This window comes from Cervus elaphus, chromosome 14 (genome assembly GCF_910594005.1).
Source record: "Cervus elaphus chromosome 14, mCerEla1.1, whole genome shotgun sequence".
NCBI lineage: Eukaryota > Metazoa > Chordata > Mammalia > Artiodactyla > Cervidae > Cervus > Cervus elaphus.
This window is the reverse complement of record NC_057828.1, coordinates 51,716,794-51,741,370: the sequence shown is the minus strand read 5'-3', so window position 1 is coordinate 51,741,370 and position 24,577 is coordinate 51,716,794. Positions and strand designations below refer to the sequence as shown.

The following is a 24,577-nucleotide window of genomic DNA, read 5'->3' as shown; positions in this document are numbered from 1 at the left end:
CTCAGCAGGGCATCACTGTGCTCCTGGGGAACAGTCTGGTGCAGCACACATTCACGTGCCCCCACTTCTCAGATGAGCAAGCTGAGGCTGGTGAGCAGGAACACGTAGGTACCAAGGGCTGAAGAGTCATCTTTGAGCTAGGAATCTCTGTGTTGCCCTGAGGACTCTCCCGCCAGGCCAGGCACCTGAGGGAGGAGGGTCCAGCTGATGCCCCATGTCAGTCAGGAAGCCCTGAGAGGTGTCCCCAGGACAGGGACAGGCGGCCTGAGCCATGGGCTCGGCTGAGTCTGGGAAGTCCTCCCGAATTCCCTCTTGACCCTGAGCTGGAAATGCAGAAGGAGGGGGCCTTGGGGCAGGAGGTTGCTTGGGAATTCGAGGCCGAGTGGGGGTGGGTGGGCTGGCCTTGCTCTGCTGGTTCACCCTGCCCCCCCAGAGAGAGAGCCAGGGCCCTGGGGGCTCCTGGCTGCATGGCAGTTGCATGGATGCTGCAGGATTCCAGAGGCTGCCCATTTTTCACAGCGGATCAGCACGGAATTCCTCGACACAGCTGCTGCTGTAATTGGGTCCCATTAGGAAAGTGTGCGGTCTTGTTCGGCGGCTCCCCCGCCCCACCGCCCCCACGCACGGTGGTCTCGAGTTAGCGCGGCAGCTGTGACCGAAGCCCGGCTCTTGGGCTCTGCCACGCTGTCTCCTCCTCCCAGATTGGAAACATCCCTTTGTGGGAGAGAGAACCCAGCTCTTTTTCTCACCCTCCCTTCTCTCCTCCTCAGTGCCCCCCACACACACCCCAAATGGAGCCAGTTCTGTGGAGGCCACACAACCTCCCAAGGGCTCCTGTACAGCCTGGTTGGAATCCCAGCTGTGTGAGGCTGGATGAAGAAATCAACCTCTCTGAGCTCAGCGGGCACATGGGCATTGCTAGAGGTTATAGTGCCTCTGCAGTTGACAGTTTGGCTCCTATTACTGTCATTGCTACTTTATTACTGTCGGTATTGGAAACGATGTACCTCTCTCTCGCTTCACCAACTTGGAAGGTGGCCATCCTCAAAGTGAGAGGATCCTCAAATATTTGCAGAGTGAAGACCTGGACTAATTAAAGGGTGAGGATTGGATGAGGCCAGAATTGGATGGGGGCGGGCCTTCGGCCCCGAGGTCATTGGCCCACAGGCACAGGGGCCACAGGGAGCTGCCTTTTCACATCGTGTCACTTCTTCGTGCCTTTGTGCTGCCTGACATGACTGTGGGGGTTGAAATGTACGCTGAAATGTAGGGTGATCACTTCTGACCTGCTCACCTTTGAGTTATTAAAGGTGACCCCAAACCCCAGTGGGAGGGGTGAGAATTCAGTGCCCAAGAAAAGCCTGAATTCCAAGGGATTCATGGTAGGGGGGGTGGGGTCCTCACATTTCAGCATCAGCCCAGTTCCACCCCCGTCCCAACCTTGGGTCTCAGGACATCAAACATGCGTGTGTCAAGCAGTCATTGCCGGGATCCTTGACCCTTTCTTCCTCACTTATGATTATTAAAGATCATCTAACAAACAAGTTATTGATAAGCAGGGTCAGGCTGTAGTGCATTAATATGATTCTGTCAATACACAGGTTATTTCTATAACTAAAAAGGGTTGAGGATAAAAGACAAATGTACGTGTAGAACCAATAATTGACCTGTGATTTATTTCCCCCTTGGGAGATGCTGAGGTGCAGAGTCACCAGGCTGCGGGGTCCCCCAGGCAGCTTCTCCAGATGGGCCGTCGTCCAGGTGTCCAGGCAAAGTTGGGGTATGAGGCCATCGGAAGGCCAGGAAGCAGGTCACACCCATCCCACAGGGGTCCTGGGAGAATGCATTTTCAGACACGAGTGGGTAGAGCCACCTCCAATTTGCAATGGGCAGAGCCTGGTGGTGTTCAAGTGAACAGGAGTGAGCACAGCTGGGAAGCCGCAGGAGGCAAGTCCTACGCAGGCCTGACACCCGCAATGGATAAACAGTGCTCTGGGGCTGCAGAAGGGTCGGCCACTTGGGGACTCTGGGTTTTTGGAACATGAAAGAACATTCTAGAAAATTCAGGACTCTTCTGCAGGCCTCTGAGCCCACACACTTCTTCCAGCTCTTGGCTTCTACCTCTTGAACCCAGACCCTCAGGAGGAGGCTCTGGTCCCTGAACCAGGAACAGACAGTTCTGCGGACCATTCTCCTGGTTTCCGGGGGCACTTGTCCAGGTCCCGGAGCTGGCTATCACAAGGCCCCTGGAAGCACCAGTGGTTCCCCTTCTAAGGCTGAAAGTTAGAGCTTGTCACGAGTCATTGATCGGACGTGCCACCCGTCACCCTGCTCTTGTGATTTACGTGCACTTCCTCCGGGGACATCGATCGATCTTCCAGAAGCGGGAGGAGGAAGCTGTCCCCTGAGGGCAGGTGTGACACTGGACATGCATCTCCCCAGGACAAGGGCCTGCGGAGCCCCGAGCTGGGCTCAGCCCTCCGCTTACCGCCTGGCACAGGAGAGGCTCGGACCCTGACACAGTGTGGACCCAGCAGCTTCCTCCTGCCAGTCCTGCCTGGTCAGCACTCCCACCCTAGTTCCCTCATGGCCTGGGCTGTCAGCCTGTTCTCTCTGAGTCCAGAGCTCAACTGGACAGGAGCCCCCAGGTAGCACCTCTGGGAAAGAACTCCCGCTGGGGCCAGGACAAGAGGGCAGGGGCTCCTAGGCCGGGTCAGGGCTGGACCCAGCCCACCCGGTTCAGAGAGTGGTGACAGAAAGGGCTGAACAGCATCCAGGGGCTGGGGCTCTGAGACCCTGAGCCGCCCAGTGTATGCGGAGCCCGTTTCGGGCCTGGGGGAGAATTCAGAGCCTTGGTTGGAAGGGTTCTGCCAGAGGTTGGGTGTCCTGAGCTGGGGTAACCTGCACCTCTTCTCTCTTGAAAGGAATAGCTTTGGGGGGCATACCGGGGGAGCAGGAATCCTTGCAAGCAATCCTCCTACCACCAAAGACAACCGCCACCACAAAGGAAGGTGGTCAGCTTAAGCCCTGCCCCCAACTTGGCTCATGTTCCCCCATGGCATCAGACACAGGGCATAAGGCAAGGTCACGGTGGGGGGAGGCTGAGGGGGCCTTGTGTTTCAGCCCTGAGAGCCTGGGGGAAAGGCCTAGGGAGGGTCTGGGCCTCCAGTTGCTGCCTGGGCCAGGAGCTGGCGGGAGTGACAGGCGAGACCCCTACCCAGATGGTTCAGAGGGGCCTGTGTTTCCAAGTTAAGGATCAAGGAATTGCCCTCTGCTGAAAGATGGTGCTGTGAAAGTGCTGCACTCAATTTGCCAGCAAATTTGGAAAACTCAGCAGTGGCCACAGGACTGGAAAAGGTCAGTTTTCATTCCAATCCCAAAGAAAGGCAATCCCAAAGAATGCTCAAACTACTGCACAATTGCACTCATCTCACACGCTAGTAAAGTGATGCTTAAAATTCTCCAAGCCAGGCTTCAGCAATACGTGAACTGTGAACTTCCAGATGTTCAAGCTGGTTTTAGAAAAGGCAGAGGAACCAGAGATCAAATTGCCAACATCCGCTGGATCATCGAAAAAGCAAGAGAGTTCCAGAAAAACATCTATTTCTGCTGTGTTGACTATGCCAAAGCCTTTGACTGTGTAGATCACTGTAAACTGTGGAAAATTCTGAAAGAGATGGACATACCAGACCACCTGACCTGCTTCTTGAGAAACCTATATGCAGGTCAGGAAGCAACAGTTAGAACTGGACATGGAACAACAGACTGGTTCCAAATAGGAAAAGGAGTACGTCAAGATTGTATATTGTCACCCTGCTTATTTAACTTATATGCAGAGTACATCATGAGAAACCCTGGGCTGGAAGAAGCACAAGCTGGAATCGAGATTGCTGGGAGAAATATCAATTACCTCAGATATGCAGATGACACCACCCTTATGGCAGAAAGCGAAGAGGAACTAAAAAGCCTCTTGATGAAAGTGAAAGAGGAGAGTGAAAAGGTTGGCTTAAAGTTCAACATTCAGAAAACTAAGATCATGGCACCTGGTCCCACCACTTCATGGGAAAGAGATGGGGAAACAGAGGAAACAGTGTCAGACTTTATTTTGGGGGGCTCCAAAATCACTGCAGATGGTGACTGCAACCATGAAATTAAAAGACGCTTCCTCCTTGGAAGGAAAGTTATGACCAACCTAGATAGCATATTAAAAAGCAGAGACAATACTTTGCCAACAAAGGTCCGCCTGGTCAAGGCTATGGTTTTTCCAGTGGTCAAGTATGGATGTGAGAGTTGGACTGTGAAGAAAACTGAGTGCTGAAGAATTGATGCTTTTGAACTGTGGTGTTGGAGAAGACTCTTTAGAGTCCCTTGGACTGCAAGGAGCTCCAACCAGTCCATCCTAAAGGAGATCAGTCCTGAGTATTCATTGGAAGGACTGACGCTGAAGCTGAAACTCCAATACTTTGGCCACCTCATGCGAAGAGTTGACTCATTGGAAAAGACCCTGATGCTGGGAGGGATTGGGGGCAGGAGGAGAAGGCATCACCGACTCGATGAACATGAGTTTGAGTAAACTCCGGGAGTTGGTGATGGACAGGGAGGCCTGGTGAGCTGTGATTCATGAGGTCGCAGAGAGTCGGACACGACTGAGCGACTGAACTGAACTGAGCTGAACTGGGGGAGCGCTTTCAGTGAAGACAGCTCAGGCACTGAGCTGTTAACAAGGTGGCTTGTGGGTGGCAAGGGGTTGGGGCACCGGGGCTGGGGGTCACTGCCCTTATTTCTCTGGGCTCTTCATCAGCAAGCCAGGTGCAGGGGATCCCTGCTCTGTCAGGTGCCTGGGTGACCCGGAGCCTGAGGCCAGGCGGTGCACACCTGGGCTGCCTCCAGTCTTTCCTTTAAGAAGAAGCTGTCCCACCCTCTGTCTGTGCCCCTGACCCATCCTCTCGATCCCTGAGGGGCCGACAGCTCCCACTTCTGTCCTCCCTCACTGCTGTGCACATGTGGGAAGGTTAATCTACCTCTCTGAGCACCTTTCTCATCTGTAAAGAGTGTGATGACAGCTCTTCCTCAGGTGGTCTGAATTTAACGCCTAGTGTGAGCCCAACTGGAGAAGACTCTTGAGAGTGCCTTAGACAACAAGGTGATCAACCAGTCAATCCTGAAGGAAATCAACCTTGAATATTCATTGGAAGGACTGAAGCTGAAGCTCCGATACTTTGGTCATTTGATGCGAAGAGCTGACTCATTGGAAAAGACCCTGATCTTGGGAAAGATTGAAGGCAGGTGGAGAAGGGGCGAAAGAGGATGGGATGGTTGAATGGCATCACCGACTCAAAGAACATGAGTTTGAGCAAGCTCTAGGAGATGGTGAAGGGCACGGAAGTCTGGCGTGGTGCAGTTCACAGGGCTGCAGTCAGACACGACTTAGTGACTGAACCACAACAGTGAGTCCACCATGGCACCCAGCCCTCCCAGTCCTCTGTTCTCTGCTGTGTTCACTGGTGTTCCTTTGGGCAGCCTCTTCCAGGTCCCCAGCTGGTGGTGGGGAATGGGGCCCAGTGCCTGAGCTCTGTCCAGCGCCCCCCCAGCCCACCACCACCCCACCCCCTCACCACCCCAGAGCCCACCAGAGCACATCAGCACAAGTTGAGCAGGGAAGGCCCATGAACTGAAACCATGTCGAGTCCAGGCCTTACGCAAGGTGGCCCTCCCTCCCCCGTCTCTTCCTTCCCTGCTTCCCTGCTCCCTGCCCCCCACCCAGCTGCCGGCCAGCACCCGCATCCATATTCTCCCTCAGAGGCAAATTGAACCCCCACCTGGGACTCGAGGACACCCATGGTGCACCTTAGGTCCTGTCTGCACCTGGTGGCCGCTTCCCATCCCCAGGCCAGCTCTTCTGCCCCTGCCTCCCACCCTGCTCCCCTCCAATCCCACATTCTGGGGGTCCTCTGTGTTCTTGCTGCTGTTGTTGGAGGACAGAGTGGGGTTGAGCCACTGCCTCGTCCCCAGAGTAGCTGACACTGGAATCAACGTGGTTTCAAGATTTCTTTGAACGTCTCTAAGGCGCCTTCCAGGGGGCAGTACAGACCAAAGGCATCCAGTGCTGCTTCTGGAAGGAGGCTCTGAGGGGCCCAGGGCAGATTAGACCATAAACCTGGTGTGGGGGGAGAGATTCATTCACTTACTCAGTTGTCCATTGCGGAGAAGGGAAGGTGCGGCGCCTGACAGCCGTGGGCCAGTCAGGGTGTGTGGCAGAGGGGCTTGTGCCCGTGGTCCAGGGGGAAGTTGCCAGTGGACAGAGTGTTCTGGGCACATCTGACAGCAGCAAGCCATGCCCAGAGTTCTGGGGCCATGCAGGGCCGTGCAGGCCAGGAGGAGCCGTCCGCCCCAGACTTGTCCTAATGAGGCCCTGCCACTCCACAGAGGTCGAGACAGAGGCCCCCACTCCTGGCCAGCCGGGGGGTGGGGGGTCTGGGGAAACTGGGGTGAGTCCAGCTAAAGCCCTTGCACGGGGCTCGGGTTTTTTGTTGGCCAACAGAGAAAGCAGGCAAGGTAGGACTTGACTATCACTCAAGCTGGGCTGGTTCCTCCTGTCTGATCTGGGAATGGGGGGGCTCCCAATACCCCGACTTTAGGGTCCTGAGCAGGAGACTTGGGAAGTGCCTCCTGGGAAGGGAGGGGAGGGCGGAGATGCAGGGCTGGGAATGTAAACAGCTTGCGGAGGAGACCTATATGCGTTTCAGGCCGGGCCCTCTGAAGGAGCCTGGTCCTTTTTCGTGCAGTACTTGACTGTGTAAATATTTTTCTTAGGAGTAAAGAGAGAGTCTCCATTCATTGGGTAGGATCTCACTTGAAAGAACTGAGAAGTATCTGTTTAGCCATAAAAGCGAAAAACAGTGTCCAAGGCGCCTTTCAAAAAAATCATTTCTGTAGCTCAAACACAGCCAAGTGGAGGGTTTTTTTTCTCCTTTTTTTTTTTTTTTTAATGCAAAAAATAAATAAATATGACCCGCTCCCAGTTGAGAGCTCAAGAGTTTGTGTCAACACCGTTGGAGCCTTTGCTCTGGGAGCCAGAGTGGGCTGGCCGGTGACTAACTGCCCTGACGGTTCCCGGGGGCGCTGCCAGTAGGACACCACCCAGGCCACACCCCGGCGGGGGGGCGGGGTGGCAGGGGGCTCCTGCGAGCTTCTGGCTGGGGTTCAGGTGTGACTCTGGTCGGAAGGGTCAGTGTGTGGCTCCCTTCCACCCAACGCACCACCCGGCAGCCTCCCAGCCTGTTCCTCTGGATTCAGAAGGCCGGATTCGGATGTGGCCGCCAGCACCCCAGCAGCTCTTTGACCTTTGCCCTGTCGCTCTAACTCCCAAGACTCTGTCTCCTATCTCTAAAGCCGGGGTAACCCCAGCTTGCACCCAGATGGGGCTATCGGGAGCAGGACGGGGAAGCCGCCTTGGAGGCGCCCGAGCAGCAACCCCCCAGAGCCCCCACCCGAGGCTCCCAGAACGACTGCCTGCACCGTTCTCCGGTCACCGCTACAGCCCAGCGCCGGCCACTGCGGCATTTACATCAGGGAATGTGGCTATCATGGTAGGACTTGGACTTGGTCAGAAAACAGCCTGAGAATTGTTCTTGAGAAAGCTCATCTTCCCAAGAAGGGAGGATGCACACGCGAGGCCGTGGGCATTCTTTGCAGGAATTAAGATGACCTGGCAACCGGGAGGTTTGATGGATTCTGATCGGCAGTTCATTGGGTCCATTTGAGGGCACTGCTTAGTTGGTCTAAAACCCTCCTATGACGGGAGGCCATGTGTGGTCCAAAGCAGCTCACCACGGGCTGGGGGTGGTGGTCACCAGCTTCAGGCTTGACCTGTCTGCCCGGAATGTGTCCCCCAGTCTCCTGGAAGGTGGCAGAGTGAGGCTCAGGGCTAGGCCAGCTTGGGAGGGGGCTCCTTCCATCAACCCCTGGGGCCCCCGCCTTGCCTCCCAGGACAGCCTTGGGCAATGACCTGCACAGATGGCCCTAGCCCAGCCCACAGAGGCCCCTTCAAGGGGAGGGGCCTTGTAATCAACTTTTAGCCACTTCTAGACACAGACACACCTCTTTGGGTAAAAATGTGGCTTTAGCATTGGACAGAGAGGAACAGGGTAGAGAGGCCTGGGCTTCAAAGCCAAGAGGAAGAGGTCAGTAAGTGAGAACACTTGATGACCTCTTGGACCACAGGCCGGACTGGAGGAATGGGCACTTCATCTGCTTCTCTCTGGTTTTGGAAGCCACGTGTTCGGAGCTCTATCTGGGTTTCCTCCTGTGTGTACGTTTTCAGATCCTTTAATAACAGACTATTTCGAAGGGAGAGAAACCTTCTGGGATTCGTTTGTGACACCGAGCAGAAAGCCTAGCCCCCTCAGGGGACATGCCAGAACTCCAGAGCTGTGAGCATATGGATGTCTGTGTATGTGTGTCTCCTCTGGGCTGACTTTTCGGAGAACAGAGGCTATTTATTTTAAGAGTCAAAAAAAGATGCTTTGAGCAATCCCACTTAGCTCAGTCCTGGCACCAAGACCCTTGAGAGAAGCAAATGCTCCAGGTCAAACCTCACTTTTTTGGCTAAACTACTTAATCAAAACACACCTAATACTTCTGCTGGTGCGGAGACGGGCTTGAGAGCAGAGACCACCACTGCCAACAGCTGGCTGGCCAGCAGTGCCTGTGCCGAGGGCTCGGCAAGCAAAATAAAGAGGGTTTTCAGCAAAGCGGTGGACTTGGCAGCGAGAAGGCTGGGACAGAGGCTCCAGAAGGGGTGCATGAGGCAGACTTTCACCCGAGGTCAGAGGGTCAGTGAGGAGCAGGGGTGATGGTGGTCACACCTGCCAAGGTGGCCATCACATCAGGGGGAGGGGGAGGCAGAGAGAAGTTGCCGGGACAGGATGGTCCTGGGACCCACTCACATCTCCTGGCAGGAGGCTGACTTCCTCTGTATGGGAGTGTCGGCCAGCTTGGGCTTAATGCCCCAAGCTCTCTCTGTATCGCACTGTTGGATGGGTCTCCATTCTGCAGCCGAAGCACCCCAAGCTGGGCCTGCCCAAGGGGAGCCCAGGGCCAGGCTCAAAGGAGCAGCAGAGAGACCCTCATGTGCCTGGTCCCACCAGCCTGGCCCTGCACTGAGAGCCTCCTCTGTTCCATCTCTCTTGCTCCGCGTGTTGTACTGGCATCTTGACCTTCAGGGATAGTACCATTGGAACACCCACTTCTGTACCCCAAGCCTGGAGCTTTGCTACCAGCACAGGCCCTCTAGCCATGCGCAGGAAATGCTCTGAACACTCTTGTCTCCCAAAAGCAGCCTCCAGTTTCCAGCTGCCCCCCAAATCAATAGCGACTGTGGCAGTGCCATGAGCTGGGCCCGGCTGAGAAGTCCAACTCCTCAGTGTCCGCAGGACAGTGGCCTGGTGGTCAGCATGCTTGCTGGGCGTCTCTGCAGGAGGTCTCCGAGGCCCCTTCCCTGGGAGGGGTCGCAGCAGCAAGGCAACGAGGAGTGACGTCGCCAGGTCTTCAGGCTCGGGCTCCTCCATGGCGGGCTTTGGGTGGGGACCTGCTTTGTCCTTCACAAGGGGACAGGATCCGGGAAGGGGAGTCGCTCAGATGGGTGGCCCCTTCCGCAGTTTTGCCCTGGGCCCTGGAGACTGTGAGGCTTAGAAAAATTAACACACAGTGTTTCTCCCTCTGATTCAAGCCACCCTGTCATAAGGGGCAAGTGGGTGAACTGCAGGACTTGGGGCCCGTGCTGGAACCTTCAAATCTGCGTGATGCTGACAAGGGTCTCCAGACGGGGTGCAGGCCTGAGCAACCTGGAGGAGGAGAGTGGTCCATCTCCTTCCCTGGGGGGCATGGCCTCTTCTTGGACAACACAGGCTCTCCTGGGACCCAGGTAGTCTGCCTCTCTCCTCTTGTCCCAGGGCTGACCGGGCTCCAGCCAACCTTCTTGGCTCTGAATTTGGGAGTGAAAAGCAGACAGACAAGAGGACTGCCTCACTGGCCTGTCAGCTGGCAGAGCTAAGCCCCCAGGTCTGAAGCTAGCTTGTCTCCCCCGGGGCCTGTCCACCCGGGTCCAGTAGGGCCTGAGTACCTAGGTACCTGACCTCTCGCTGGCCCTCCTGGAGAGACTTTCCTGGTGTGTCCGTGTCTGTCTCTTCTGCCTCATTCTCTGTTTTCACTCCTAGTCGCATTCCAAACCACAATTTCAGAATCTATTAAAAGAAACATAAAATCCCCAATTGGTTAGAATTCTCAACATTTAAAAATATGACTTATTGTTATTACAGCTGAGTCTGGGCAGATCTGCCAGCGTTTGGAACGGAGCGTCTTGGTCCTCTGACCTGACCTGCATGGTCACTGGCAGGCACTCTGCTCCGAGCTTGTCGTTCAAGAAGCAATGGTGTCATTATAAGGGGAGGGGGAAAAAACCCCTGGGTTTGACCCCATTTCTCTTCTTATTCTCCAAATATTGGTTTCCATCTTGGTTTCTATTCTTACGGAAACGACATCACAAATTTATATACGTGTCTGTGCAGGGTACTTGTGATCCAAAAGGGAAAGTCCTGTTGATGCTGCTAATTTGTCAGTTTGCATAGCTTAGAAAGGACTCTGGGACCCGTCACTGAAACGTCACCCTCTGGAGTGGAACTGGGTGGTTTTGAGGAGGAGTTGCCAGCCAGGCAAAATGCTACAGCTCTTCAGAGCTGAGCCAAGGAAAGCTCCAAGTCGAAGCCATTGGGTGGAAGAAAGACCCAGGGTGGCTAGCACTTTCCTCGATGCCCCAAGTCCATGTCCATGCCCCAAGTCCACCATCCCAGGGTGGGATGGTGGTGGGAGGAGAGAAGACTTCCTGCTGCCGCCACTGCCCACTGCTGGGGTAGGGGCTCACTCCAAGAAATAAGGAAGGAGTCCCTTACCTATTTCAAGCACCACAGTGCCCCTGACCACACGTGCAGTCTGTACCCAGTCACCACAGTGAGCTCCACAGTGTGGCTCCTCCCTGTGATCGGGGAGGACCCCAGTTCTCTTATTATGGAGAAGCCACCTGCCTTACTCCAATTATTTCAGAGCTCGCTTGCTCTGCCCACATGTGTATAGCCCACTGTAGCTCGAGGACCGTGCTCAGTCGGAAACTAACAACCCGTTTCCAAATTGTTTTGCAGCAAATGCTGACGGATGCGGAGGTGTCATCGCAGGAGGGCTGCATCCAAAAGGTAGGCAAGCTGGTTCTGCGCCTTCTCCCCTCCTGTCGAGCCTGCACTCTGGTTGAGTGTGAGGCCATCTGTGGTTGGTCGAGCGCGGGATTCCCCAGGGATCAAGACGGATGCTGGTTTTCATGGTGTAGCAGGTAGCAAGCAGCTCGCTTCACAGAACCAACCTGGTTCCGGAGAACCAAGGCGAGCCCTGTACGTGTGGCAATGCTTTGGGCTAGTCAGTTGCATAGAAATGAAATAAATGCAGATTGTGTTTATTTAAATATCTTCACTGGATACTCACATGAAAAGAATATAGAGAAGAAAAGCACAATTGGCTGCAGATTCAACAAAGCCTTTCGCTGTACTCAGTCTCCAAAGATGGCTCAGGCACCTTGTTGAGTAAGCAAAGCGTTGGTCGACATAAAAAGTGTCAATGTGGGCATTGTCCCCTGGTGATGGGTAACAACCGTTTGACAAACACAAGATCCGAAAGGCCCAGACAGTGGGCCAGGCCCAGAAAAACAGCCCCCCACCCCAGGGAAGCACACACCCGCAGGCAGGCACATTCCTGCATGTGCATGCTAGGCAGACAGCAGAGGGGAGGGGAAAATCACCTCAAACCCCGAAGCCATTTGTCAGCTAGAGTTCAACATCCAGAGAATTTGGGCCATCCTTGCATGAGTATATACATGTACACACACACATCCACACAGAAAAACACATGCACACATACACAAACACATAGACACACACTTGTAGAGACACAGACATGCACACAATACAGACACACAAACACACAGATATAAACACATGTGGAAGCTGATGCAGTCTTTGGGTTTTTCAGTAGCATTAAAATAGCCTTTTTTCTCCTGGCATCTTGACTTCAAAGCATCGTACAGACCAAGCTGAGAGAGTCCATCTTCTCAGGGTACCCAGACCACATCAGTCAGCACAGCACAGACGTCTGGGATGATGGGTCAGCACAAGGCTACCCAGCTGCTGTCAGGGGCTGTTTTCTTAGTGTCAGGATCGCCGAGCTATGCTCATGAGGTGCTGTCCCCCCTCCCAGGAGGGTCCAAAAACTGCCTGAGCATACACTGCTGTCATCATGAAAAGTCCTCTTTGGCTCTGGAAGTGACAAGAAAGCAATTTGCTGGTTCCGCCGATCTCTGTGACTTTCTTCCTGTGTCTGGCTGGCTGGTTAGGGTCGGGGCAACTGGGGGAACTGCCATCCCAGGGGACTGAGTCCTAAGAGCCGAGGCCTTCCCTTCTCACTAGGGTCAACCCCAGAGACATTGATTTCAGAGAAAACCATGTGATGGGGGATGTGGTCTGACCCTGCGGTGACCTCTGGCAGGGGTGACCTCTGGCAGGGGTGACCTTCGGCCTCATTTGTCTCCATAGTGCGTCTGTGTCTGGCCCGGGGGGAAATTATGTCTGAGCAGAGCTGGGACAGAGTGTCCTCTCCCTGTCCACTGCCCAGGGGCCTGAGGCCTCTCTTCCTGGAAATGCATCCGCAGGCCCCAAAGTGAATCCCTGCCATGTCCCTCTCCCTCCCCCAACCCCCACCCTGACCCTGGGAGTGAACTCTGTTTTCTTAAAGAAGGAGGTGGCCAGAGCAACTTGAGCAGCTTCCTTGCGCCTTTCACAGCTTTCAGAGAATTGAAGTGCTTCCACCCCCCACGCAGAGAAACCACAGTCAGCTCGTCTCTCAGCTACTTAAAGGAACATGGAACCTCCATCTTCCCCGCTAAGAAGAAGCTCACACAGGGCGGGAGGTGAGAGGTGGGTCAGGAAGTCGGTTGTCCAGCCTGGGGACAAGCTTCAAGGCAGAAGGTCAAATGGTAGGGTCTAAGGTTAAGGTCGAGAGGAGGAAGGGATGCATCCTCTATCCCCTGAGGTGGTGCTGCCTCCAATGTGGCCTCTCCTTTTTACAAACGGTGGAGCTGGCGGGCCTTGGATACTGTGGCCCAGACATCCTTCCAAGAGCTCCTCACGGGGTGGGCACAAGCGCCTTTCCGCCAGGGACCCGCTCACAACTGCCCAGCTTGGCACAGCCTCCCTTCAGATGCGAACCTTCGTAAGGCCCGTTGGAAGGGTGCCCACAGAACCAGACCAGACCCCTATGGCAGCTACAGTAGCTGGGAGAGGCCAGTGCCGGGCAGCAGAGCCGAAGGTGCCAGGGCTGTGGTTGCTCTGAGAGCCTCTCTCCCGTGCCCGGCCCCTGAGGCTCCGCCCTAAGGCTTTGTCCACCTCCCCTGATACCCCTGCCCTCATGGAGAAGTGCTCCTCTGAATCCCCGGACTCTCTCATCCTCACACTAAACTTAGTGTGAGGCATTTGGGGCATCAAGTGTGATGGGGTGGGTGCCCTGGGTTATGTTGGTCGATGATCAAAACCTAAACCTGGTGTCTGGAGCCATTTGATTACTTCCCAGAGAGGGAAGGAGGTGCTGAGAGAGACTCAGGTGCAAAGGCAGCTGGGGTGCCGTAGCGGGGGCCAGAGGACAGTCAGTGCAGACTTCTCTTGAGCTTCTTTCCAAGTGGAAGGTCGCAGCTGTGTCCCTTACAGCTTTGGAGATGCACATGTGCTTGTTACATGAGAGGACCGTATATGCCTCAGCATGCTAAGGACTAATTTAGGGTATTCCTTGGTGATAGGAGATAGATCCCATTTATCAGTCTTGTAGTTTAGGATTTTGGTGTCTGGCTGAACAGGGCCTCTCCTCCTCCAAAGATACATCTGGGGACGTTAAGGTCCTCAAGGGAAGCGCTGAGGCTATGTAGCCTGGGGTTGGCCAGCTGACACCTCTGAGCATCACTTATTCCAACTTCAGGATTCACTGAACCACACTTTCTGCTCTTTATCAGCGTCATGGGACCCCATAAACTGTAGCCTGCCAGGCTCCTCTGTCCGTGGGATTCTCCAGGCAAGAACACTGGAGTGGGTAGCCATTCCCTTCACCAGGGGATATTCCTGACTCAGGGATCGAATCCAGGTTTCCCACATTGCAGGCAGATTCTTTACTGTCTGAGCCATCAGGGAAACCCTCAGTGAAATGTAACTAAGGCTAATTAATTCAATCAGTGGCTGGACACAACAGATGCAGAAAGGGTGATGTTTTGTAGGAAGCGGTGGTTATAAATTCTTGGTATTAAAGAACCAGGATGCTGAAGAGGCTGTGGACTCTACCTGTCAGAGTTTACAGGGGACAAAATCCAGGCCCAGGGAGGCTGGTGATGCCTATATCCACAGGGGAGGCAGGATTCTAAGCCAGGATCTCTGGTGCAGAGCTGGGCTCACATTGGAGAGATAGCGGCTGCAGCCTGGGAGCCGGCCCCAGGCTTGGCCCTGCCTTGAGAACCCTCCTGCGCCCCTCCCTCGGGTTGCCTCCATCCCCAACCTGTCCTGGTCTCTTGTGTCCCTCTGTCCCCCAGTCCCCCCTGCTGCCCCCTGTGGTGCCACCAGTCCCTCTCCATTCCTCCCCCACCTCCACCCTGCCCCCTATCTTCACATTCTTGCATCCTCCTTCCACCGCCCACTGGTTCCCTGTGTCCCCTCCTCCTGTGTGCAGCACGCCCAAGCGCTCCTGCTCCACTGGGTGCCAGGCTGCCCCACACTCATCCCAGGTGTGCGTTCCGGATGCTCACGCACTTCCCTCCAAAAGTCACTTTGGCTGCAGGTCCAGCAGCATCGCCTTTTCTAGCCTCAGGCCAGGACCTCTGGGACTGCTGGCTGCAGCCGACTCTATTTAGTCTCTGTTTACTTAGAGGGAAAGCCCGGGGCTCCTGGAGAGCAAACATCTGCGGGAGATAATCTAGGAGCTGTCCATCCATCACTGGGGGCGCCTGGCTCCCTGGAGAGCCCGCCAGAGCCTGAAATAAAAAGGCCGGGCGAAGAGGCTTTGGGGACAAATAAAGAGCTGTGTTAAGGGCCCGCTGAAAATGGATGGAAGACATTATTAAGACTCAATGGCCGTCTTATCAAAATCCAATAGGATAGACATTTGGCAAAAGGCTTAAATTTATTCTTTGACTTTCTGGAGGGCTTGAATTTATCCGTTAACAAGAGTGTAGTCCACCCGGGGAGATGGTATCAGCTGAAAGAATTTTGATTCAATCTCTTTGGTGATATGAAAGGGGGAAACACCAGGCCCCCAATGGCTGCCCCATTGTCTCGTTTTATCTTGTTTTCTTTGACCGTCTTGAAAAGGAAGGACATGTTAATACAGTACAACAGGCAGAAAATGCAGAGGGAAATGACCTTTTTCTTTTTTTATTTTTGTGTTTTCTTCTCCCCTGCTTCTCTACCCACACTGACCCCCTGCCTCTCCAAAATAAATAAATGAATCAGGAATTCGCATCCGTGGGGCTGAGGTCTGAACCGGGACAGGTGCAGCTCCAGAGGCATTGTAGTTTGGAGTCACCTCAGCCAGCGAGCTAGGCCAGGGATGGGGAGCTCAAGGCTTGGAGGGAAAGTCAAAAATAAATTGAGCTAATAAAGCCCTGCTGTTGGAGTGGGACCATGATGAGTCCATAAATCTCTCCCTGTTATTCCGCACAAAATGCTACAGGTCATAAAAGTCATCCGATAGCCCAGCCTGGCGTTCTCCAATAGGGTGATGGATTGATAATTACGATAATTCTCGAAATGATTATTTGGACGTGAGGACCTTGGCCTGTCCCACTGGGCTGTTGTACGTGTGTGTTTTCTACCACCTGACCCAGGCGAAAAGCCTCCGGTAAGGGGCATCCTAAGGTCTCCTGGGTCCCTCCCTGGGGAACCTGGGGACTAATAAAGATGGCCAGGAGCCAGAAGACCAGGCAGGTGGGAGCAGAGATGGACAGGCAGCGGCCAAGTGTCTTGTGCAGCAGTTAGTTGAGAAGGCTGCACACCCCAGGTCTCAGCCAGGCTGCCACCAGGCTGTGCCTTGGGGGTTTGAGTCCAGCACACAAACTATCCAGGTGTTTGTGATCTATGACCCTCTATGTGGTTTATTCCCTTTGCGTTGTTTTTCCCCTGGAGGAAGCTAAGGTCTTTTCCAGGTGGCTGGAGGGCGAGGAAGGCAAGCGGTGAGGGAAGGATTGTGGCTGGAACAAGAGATGGGGAGACCAGTCAGCCCCGAGGCTCCAGGACAAGGGGTCGGGGAGCATGTGTCCCAGTCAGTCGGTCTTACTGGGACCGGAACAAGCCAGACTGTCCCTGTTAGGCTTTGCCTGTGCCAGCAAGGTTACTTTTAGAAATCCTTTCTGTTCCCCTTTACCACCACCCCCCATCCCCCCCACCCTCACCCCCCACCCCAGGCTGCAACACCTAGGAGCCACCCAGGTGCTAGAATTCAATCGCTGTTTACCTACTATGCAAGTTCTTCCTGAAAAAAATTCCAGCAAAGTCCCAAGCCCTAAGAGGCCTGGGCTCACAATTAATAATTTGCATGTGGGATCGGTTATGTCTTTATGAAATCAAAGTGTGTTTAGCTGCCACGGAGACAGCTCCGAGTTGATTTTGATAATCTCAGGCTGAATAGACTCACTTCGTTCCAGCAAAGCCCCGGACAAAGGCTGGACAGTGGCTGAAAGCCCTTCGGAGACAGGCCTCCTTTTCCTTTGTCGGGGGGCTGCTGATAAAAGGGCCGGGAGTCCATTAATTCAGTGAATGAACATATAGTAAAGTCAGTCCCCTCTTGAGAACAATAATGTTGAGGTCAGCTTCGGTTGCCATGGAAACTAAGTACTCCTAAGAAGTTTGCATCCTTGATTTTGCTGAATCAAAGGCTGCAGAGTGGAGAGGTGTAATGGGGCCAAGACGCAGAAAGTCGGAAAGCCCCGCCCCCACTGGTCCCCTTCCCGCGAAGGCGGCTCTGGGCTGGTGGCCTTGGGGACCCTCAGCCGCTGGGGACCAGCCCCAGGTCTGGCTCTTACCCCTCCCCCGGCCCCTCCTGGAGGCCTCTTTTTTTCACGACTGTAGAGGCTTATCTGAAGAGGCCCTTAGGCATGACTCTGGTGCCCGGGGCAGGGCAGAAAATCTAGCCTGAGGGAGGGGCCACAGCCTGAAAGCCTCCACCTCAGTGCCCCCGATGGACTCTGCCCTCTGGCCACCTCACAGCACCTGAACTTGGCCTCTGGCGGGCGGGTGTGGGGGCGGGAATGGCGGTGGTGCTGTGGCCCCTTCCCACCCCAAGCAGATAAGGGTGATTAATGGGCCAACAGCAGTAGGGAGGTGGAGGCTGAGTTACAGGCAGGTCTAGGCTGGGTGCCGATGTTTTAAATGTGAATTTTTGTATTCTGTCTCCCCAACAGTTGGGCTGATTTTACTTACCCTTCCCCCCAAGGGGTACCCGAAATCAGCTTAAACCATCAGATCAAGCTGGGAAGAGATGCAGGTATTATATTTCCTTTGCAGTAGTTTATTACCTACTGTAGACATATGTATCTGAGGAAGGCTTTATCTTAGCTGGACTGGCCCTCAGCTTGGGGGGCAGGGACTCAGAGCAGGCAGAGAGAGGGGAAGTTGTTCAGACAGACCCACTCTACCCTGAGGACCTTGCCTGGGGTGGGGGGAGGAATGAGAGGTGCACATTTCTTCTTTTTTGCTGCTGAGAAAGCACAGAACCGATTTTCTTTCTCCTACTGAAGCAGCCCTTATGAAACCTGCTGAAAGACTTCTGGACTGCAGCTTGGGATGGAGGTCCTAGAGGAGGGAGGTGGGCATGAGTGGCCCAGAGCCCAGCAGGCAGAACACCCTCCTCGGGAGCTGGTGACATGGGGACTCCTCTCTGTGGTCAGGCCCTTTCCTCACCCTGCTGACCCTCTGCTCAAACCTCAAAGCAGGACAGATAAAGTGTCACTGATTTCAAAGGACAAATTCAGAACTTGAAAATGGGCTTTACCCGTAAAGTAGACAAAGGCCCCTCTCCTTCTCACTGGAAACCTGGGGAGGCTGGGCTGGATCTGTCACACCTGAACCTGGCTCTGCCTTGGATGCTGTGACCCTGGGCCTTGAACTTCTGCATTTCTGTTTCCTCCTCTGTAACCAGGGAGATGATAGTCACAGTCTCCAGCACCCTGTGTGGCCTGGGTGTTGAGAAGATAGCGAATGGGCAGAGCTCTGGGCAGAGCCAGGCCTGCTGAATGGACAGTGGGGCCTGTGGCCCCTGTGGCTGTTGTGGGACAAGGGGGCCATTCGGCCCTGGATGGCACCAGCTGGGGCACCAGGGGCTGGGCCCCATAGCAGACACCTGCCTCTGAGATGGTGACAACACCACCTGCAGCAGGTCAGAGGTCTCTTTGCTTGCTGGGAACCACACTGGCATCTTGGGGTGACCTGGAAGCCCATGCCAGACAGCCCGGGGGAAGGTGGCTGGGAGGGGTAGGCTCTGCTGTTAGCGGGCGATGAAGAGGATTTACTGTCCACATTACCGGCTTTATACGAGGCAGATGGTGGTGTCAATAACTCCATCATGTTCAGGTGGGTGCAATGGTGAGTTAATTAAATTGTGCCGTGCTATTAGGAGAGAAAAATATATCAGCTCGAGGCCTGCTCAGCGTCTTCTGCTTTGAAGGCAGACACATGTGTGTCCATGGCCGTTGCTGGCTCCAGGGCGTGTCCTCTGCCCGCGGCACCGGGAAGCCTCCAGACTCACCTTTGCTCCACAGACCCGCCGGCAGCTCATCAGTGCACTTGTTATCGGTCTGAGTGTAAGGTTGACTTCTGGTTTTACACACACTGACTGTCAAGATGGCCTGTCCCTCTCCAGGGTGAAGGGTGGCAGGGCGGGTGCACTGAACCCTGGGGCCCGTCCCATCACTGGTCTCCTTGAGCTGTGTGTCACTTCCCCCTGGGGTGTGGACAGAGCACCCAGGCCTCCGGGGAGGGCCAGTTTCCTGAGGTCCCCTTGTGCCTCTGATGGTGTCTCTGCGAAGGTCTTGGGGCCTGTGGGCACGTGGTTTCCAGGCAGGGCCCTGGGCGGCCCCTGGGCCGAAGAGGCTGCCGTTGCTTCTCTTGGCCCAGGACTCAGCTAGGCGAGGAGGGCCTCGTCCTCCCATGGGGGTTGCGTGGGGGAGTCTCTGAGGCTCACTTGGCAGGTGGTAACTCTGGGGAAGGCTGTGTCCTACCCCTGCCACCGCCCCGCCCTGAGAAGTCTCCTGCTGCCGCAGGCCTAGGGATCTGGCAGGGCCACTGGCCACTCAGGTCACCACCACTCATGACTTCTGTGAGATGTGATGCTGGCTCCCTGAGTATGGGTGACACAGGTGTGTGAGGCACAGGTGTGTGTGTGGCCCAGGTGTGTGTGATGCAGGTGTGTGATGCAGGTGTGTGTGGCACAGGTGTGTCTGAGGCCCAGGTGTGTGTGATGCAGGTGTGTGTGGCACAGGTGTGTGTGTGGCCCAGGTGTGTGTGTGGCGCAGGTGTGTGTGATGCAGGTGTGTGAGGCACAGGTGTGAGAGGCACAAGCAGGTGTGATGCAGGTGTGTGTGAGGCACAGGTGTGTGTGTGGCCCAGGTGTGTGTGATGCAGGTGTGTGTGTGGCACAGGTGTGTGAGGCACAGGTGTGTGAGGCACAGGTGTGTGTCTGGACCAGGTGTGTGTGATGCAGGTGTGTGTGTGGCACAGGTGTGTGTGTGGCACAGGTGTGTGTGATGCAGGTGTGTGAGGCACAGGTGTGTGTATGAGGCACAGGTGTGTGTGTGGCCCAGGTGTGTGTGAGGCACAGGTGTGTGTGTGGCACAGGTGTGTGTGATGCAGGTGTGTGTGGCACAGGTGTGTGAGTTTAGGTGTGAGAGGCACAGGCAGGTGTGGCACAGGTGTGTCTAAGGCACAGGTGTGTGGCACAGGTGGCTGAGGGACAGGTGGGTGCTGGGGGAGGGGCCTGTGGGCTGGCCAGCACCTGGTCCTGAGCCCACAGGCTCTGCCCCGCTCCCTCGGCAGCTTCGGGCTCACGTTGCTGTGGGCTGACGGTGCCTTGTGCTGATGTGCTGGGGGTTCGGGATGGGTGTTGGGGAAGAAGGACAGCAGACACGTGAGAGGGAAAGTGGAATTTGAGCCTCGCTTGCCCCCAGCGAGGCTGCCCCTCCCACCACAAGCCCTGGGACCTGGGCACTGCTGGTGTTCTGGCCACTGTTGTGGTCCCTGTTGTCAGCCTGCCAGGCTCTTTACACACGTCCACTCATTTACCCCAGTCTCCCCCAGGTACTATTACTCCCACTTCACTGCATAGAAGATTAAGTTGCAGACAGTTTGTCAGTTGCCTAAGGCCACAGGATTCAGTGGAGAAGCCAGGGATTTTCCAGGGTCAGCCACATGACCCCAAAGCAGGTATCCCTGAGTCTCACGTTATACAGTGTATTTCCCTCCAGACATGGAGACACAGCTCATCTAGACACTCCTTCAGGAATTGGGTTTGGATAAATATAAGTGAAAGGCTTCCCTCATAGCTCAGTTGGTAAAGAATCTGCCTGCAGTGCAAGAGAGCCAGGTTTAATCCCTTGCTTGGGAAGATACCCTGGAGAAGGAAACGGCAACCCATTCCAGTATTCTTCCCTGGAGGATCCCATGGACAGAGGAGCCTGGCGGACTACAGTCCATGGGGTCTCAAGAGTTGGACTCAACTTAGCAACTAAACCACCAAATATGAATGAACTCAGAGAAAGGCAAGAGTGTGTTGGGCTGGAATAATTGAAGTTGGTTTATCAGTCAGCTATTACACAATGGCACTGTGTAACAGACCACCCCACACCCTTAACACAACACTCGGTGACCCTCACCCATGTGCAAGTTGGCTGACCTAGGTGGAGCTCGGCTGGGTTTGGTTCCAAGCTGATGGTTGGGTCCAGTTTCCTCCCTGTCCAGTGGGGTTCAGGGGCGTGTTGTTTTGGTGATGATGGCAGGAGAGAAGGAGGAGGCGACACACATCAACATCATGTCCAGGCTCAGATGGCGTCCATGGCCGTTCTGCTCATACCCGCTGAGGCCAACCACACAGGATGGGAAAGTGCTCTCTGCCTCCCACTGGAGGGGTGTAGTCACAGTAGACGGGTGGGGGGGTAATGCGTTTATGGCAGCAGGCTTCCTGGAGGAGGTAGCCCTGGGGCTGACACAGGGCCAGTTCCCAGGCTCAGGCTGAAGCCGGGAGAATTACTCGAGGTATGTGGAAACAGAACGGAGCCTGTGGCAAAGCTCAGAATAAAAACCAAAGCCCCCCCCCCTCCAAAAAAAAAAAAGAAAAAGAAAAACCAAAGCCCAGCCCGCTGCCCTTGTGCAGTCTGTCTCATGGGTGCAGCTCTTCCACTCCGCCTTTCCACAGATCCCTTGGAGGCTCATAACCCTTGAGAATGACTCTCTGGTCCTCAGAAGGAGGCTCGGTGCAAGTCGCCAGGGGAAAGCGATGCCGGGCTGGTTGTGGGAGATGTCCCAGGTCGCTTTGTTGGCAGGAATTCCGGAGGCCTGCATCTGGGAAGGAGACTGAGGAACCAGCCAGGCTTCCTCTGGTTGACGTTGACGGATGGGTCATGAGGCTGACGGAGGTAGGCAGGATAAACACGTCCCTGAAAGAGTCACTCAGATACCAGCATTAACAAGAGAGGTTTGCTCTTAAGCCACAGAAGGACATGGAGGAACTCTAAATGCATATTATTAAGTGAAAGAAGCCACTCTGAAAAGGCTACATGTGATACCATCCCAACTCCATGAAATTCTGGAAAAGGCAAAACTATGGAAACAGTGAAATATTGGTGGGTTAGTGGGAGAGTGGGGTGAATATAGGAGCACAGAGGGTTTTCAGGGCAGTGGTGCTGTAGGATACCATACTTGTAGATCCATGTTATCATGGATTTATCCAAACCCCCAGCTGCACAACAGCAAGAATGAACCCTAGTGACAATCAGAGACTTGAACAGATGATGTATCGATATTGGCTAAGTGGTTACACTAATGCAAGATGATAAAAATAGGAGAAGCGAGTGGCGGGTAATGGGAGGAGATGAGGGAGGAGACAGGGGGTGCATGGAAATTCTGCACATTCCACTCGTTTTCCCATAAACCGAAAACTGATCTAAAAAATGGCTATTACTTTTTTAAAAAAGGATTTCAGAAAGTGGTGTATTATACACACACACATCTTATATAAAATATATACTCAAAAATAAGGATATACATAATATGGAAAGTCTGGAAGGAAATATACAAAAATAGTAACATCACTCTTTGTGGTGATATAATGGATGATTTTTTTAAAATAGTATCTGTATGGGATATTTTCGTTATTAAATATGATAAGTTGAGTAAAGTGCTTACATGGTTCCTGATCTGTGACAACACTCTAAGTGGCAAAGGACCTAATGCTTTGGTGACCATGGTCGTTTCACAGGGAGCATTCCCGATAGTTAGGTTATTATCTCCTTGTGGTCCAGGGTTCCCCCTGCCTTCCTGCGGGCTCCATCAGTGCTGTTCACCCACGTGTGTGACTGTGCCTTCCAGAACCGAGGTAGGTTGGGCCTTCTGCCTGCCCTGTGGTAGGCTGAGCCATCTGGCCAGTGGCAATGAGAGATGCAGGTGACGTCTAGCTCAGCAACCAGTGGCCAGCAGGATACCCTGCAGTGGTCTCTGAGCTTAGACACTGCACCCAGAAAGCTCTGGATAACTCCAGATGACTGAGCAGAGCTGCCCTGTGCGTCACACCAGGCAAGCAGCAGGAATGCAGCTTTGGTCAGGTTTCTGCATCTCAGAGGCTATTTGTTTAGGGGGCATAACCTCACTTAACCTTATTGATTTGTTTAGAGAATCACTGGTGCTTTATCCACTTCTGCATCATCTCAAAACACCCTTCATTCATTCACTCATTCACTCACTCATGCCTTCAACAAATGGTTGTGACAAATTGTGTCCAACTCTTTGCAACCCCATGGATTATAGCCCTCCAGGCTCCTCTCTCTGTGGGATTTGCCAGGCAAGAATACAGGAGTGGGTTGCCATTTCCTTCTTCAGGGGATCTTCCCAACCCAGGGATGGAACCTTGTCTCCTGCACTGGCAGGCGGATGCTTAACCATGGAGCTACCGGTTCAACAGATGGATCCCAAGCACCTACTGTGAGCAGGACGCTGTCCCCGGTGCTGGAGACAGCAGACTGTGTTCTAGCAGATCTCCGCCCCACGGCTCAGGTTCTGAGACCTGTCACCCGTGCAGAGGGGCTTCCATAGCCTTTGTCCTTTGTCCCCGGTTCCCTGGGGAGGCCCGGTTGCAATGCTTCAGGTCAGACACTCCTCTTGTGGTGGACGAGCTTCCGTAAGCCTCTTGTGCTGTTTGCGCTGTGCATTTCGGGCAAAAATGCCCCATCTTGTCACATGGGCTTGTCCTTATCCATAGGCTGGTGCTTCTGTGTGTTCAGTCGCTAAGTTATGTCCAACTTGTTGTGACCTCATGGACTATAGCCCACAAGGCTCCTCTGTCCATAGGATTTTCCAGGCAAGAATACTAGAGTAGGTTGCCATTCCCTTCTACAGGGGATCTTTCCAACCCAGGGATCAAACTCGCATCTCCGGTGTCTCCTGCATTGGCAGGCAGATTCTTTACCACTGAGCCACCTGGGAAGCCCTTGGTGATGCTAAGGAGCTGTTATTCTGGGCCATTCCTCCTTAGCGGCCCCTGGCATAGATGGGGAGAAATTGTGAAGATAACAAATTGATTTGCACCAGAAGGAATGGGAATCTTAACCTACCAGATTTGGCATGAGGGCATCATTTTCTCACTTAATAACATCTCCTTTGAACAGTCTCACCTTCAGCACCAGCTCTCCATCTGCTGATGGGACGCATCATTCCAGCCGACACAACTCCCGACAGCCGGGGCCGTACTGGCCAACGGTCCCTTCTCACCAAGTTAACAAGATATTTCTCCAGTACAGTGTTGATACATTAAGTCATAAAAGGCAGGACTTATTATTGTGTGTTGGAACCTCTCCTCTGTTGTCTCTGAGCAATGGCCAAGATTCAGAGTATGAGCCACAGAAATGTGTGCGTTGCAGGAATGGAAAATTATCGCATAAAGGAGTCTGACGTGCTGTTCATCATGGATTAGCTGAGCGTAAGGAGAAATATTCACAGACAAAAAGCAATAATGAAAGTCCACCTCTCCCGACTTGGACCAGGTGCCACGGGGACCAGCCGAGCTCACGGGTCTCAAAGTCACCGAGGATGTCCATGTGCCACGGCCAGGCCGGTGCTTGCTTCTTGCCGCTCGAACACCAGGCTCTGGGTTAGCAAGGCCCCGAAAGGGCAGATAATTATCGGAAGGGAATCTGAAGCGTGGGCACCCTGGAGAGCTACAAAAATAAAACGAGGAGGAGGAATTTTGA

General features: G+C 54.1%; 1 protein-coding gene across 3 annotated transcripts in view; it reads left to right on the top strand.

The window, feature by feature from the left end:
• Positions 1-24,577, top strand: part of PRDM16 (PR/SET domain 16) — a 339,606-nt gene that overhangs the window by 149,285 nt on the left and 165,744 nt on the right. For all 3 annotated transcript variants that reach the window (XM_043923447.1, XM_043923449.1, XM_043923446.1), the window contains exon 3: positions 11,196-11,246. In XM_043923447.1, coding sequence (XP_043779382.1) covers positions 11,196-11,246 — 51 coding nt within the window. The remainder of the gene's footprint in view (positions 1-11,195; positions 11,247-24,577) is intronic.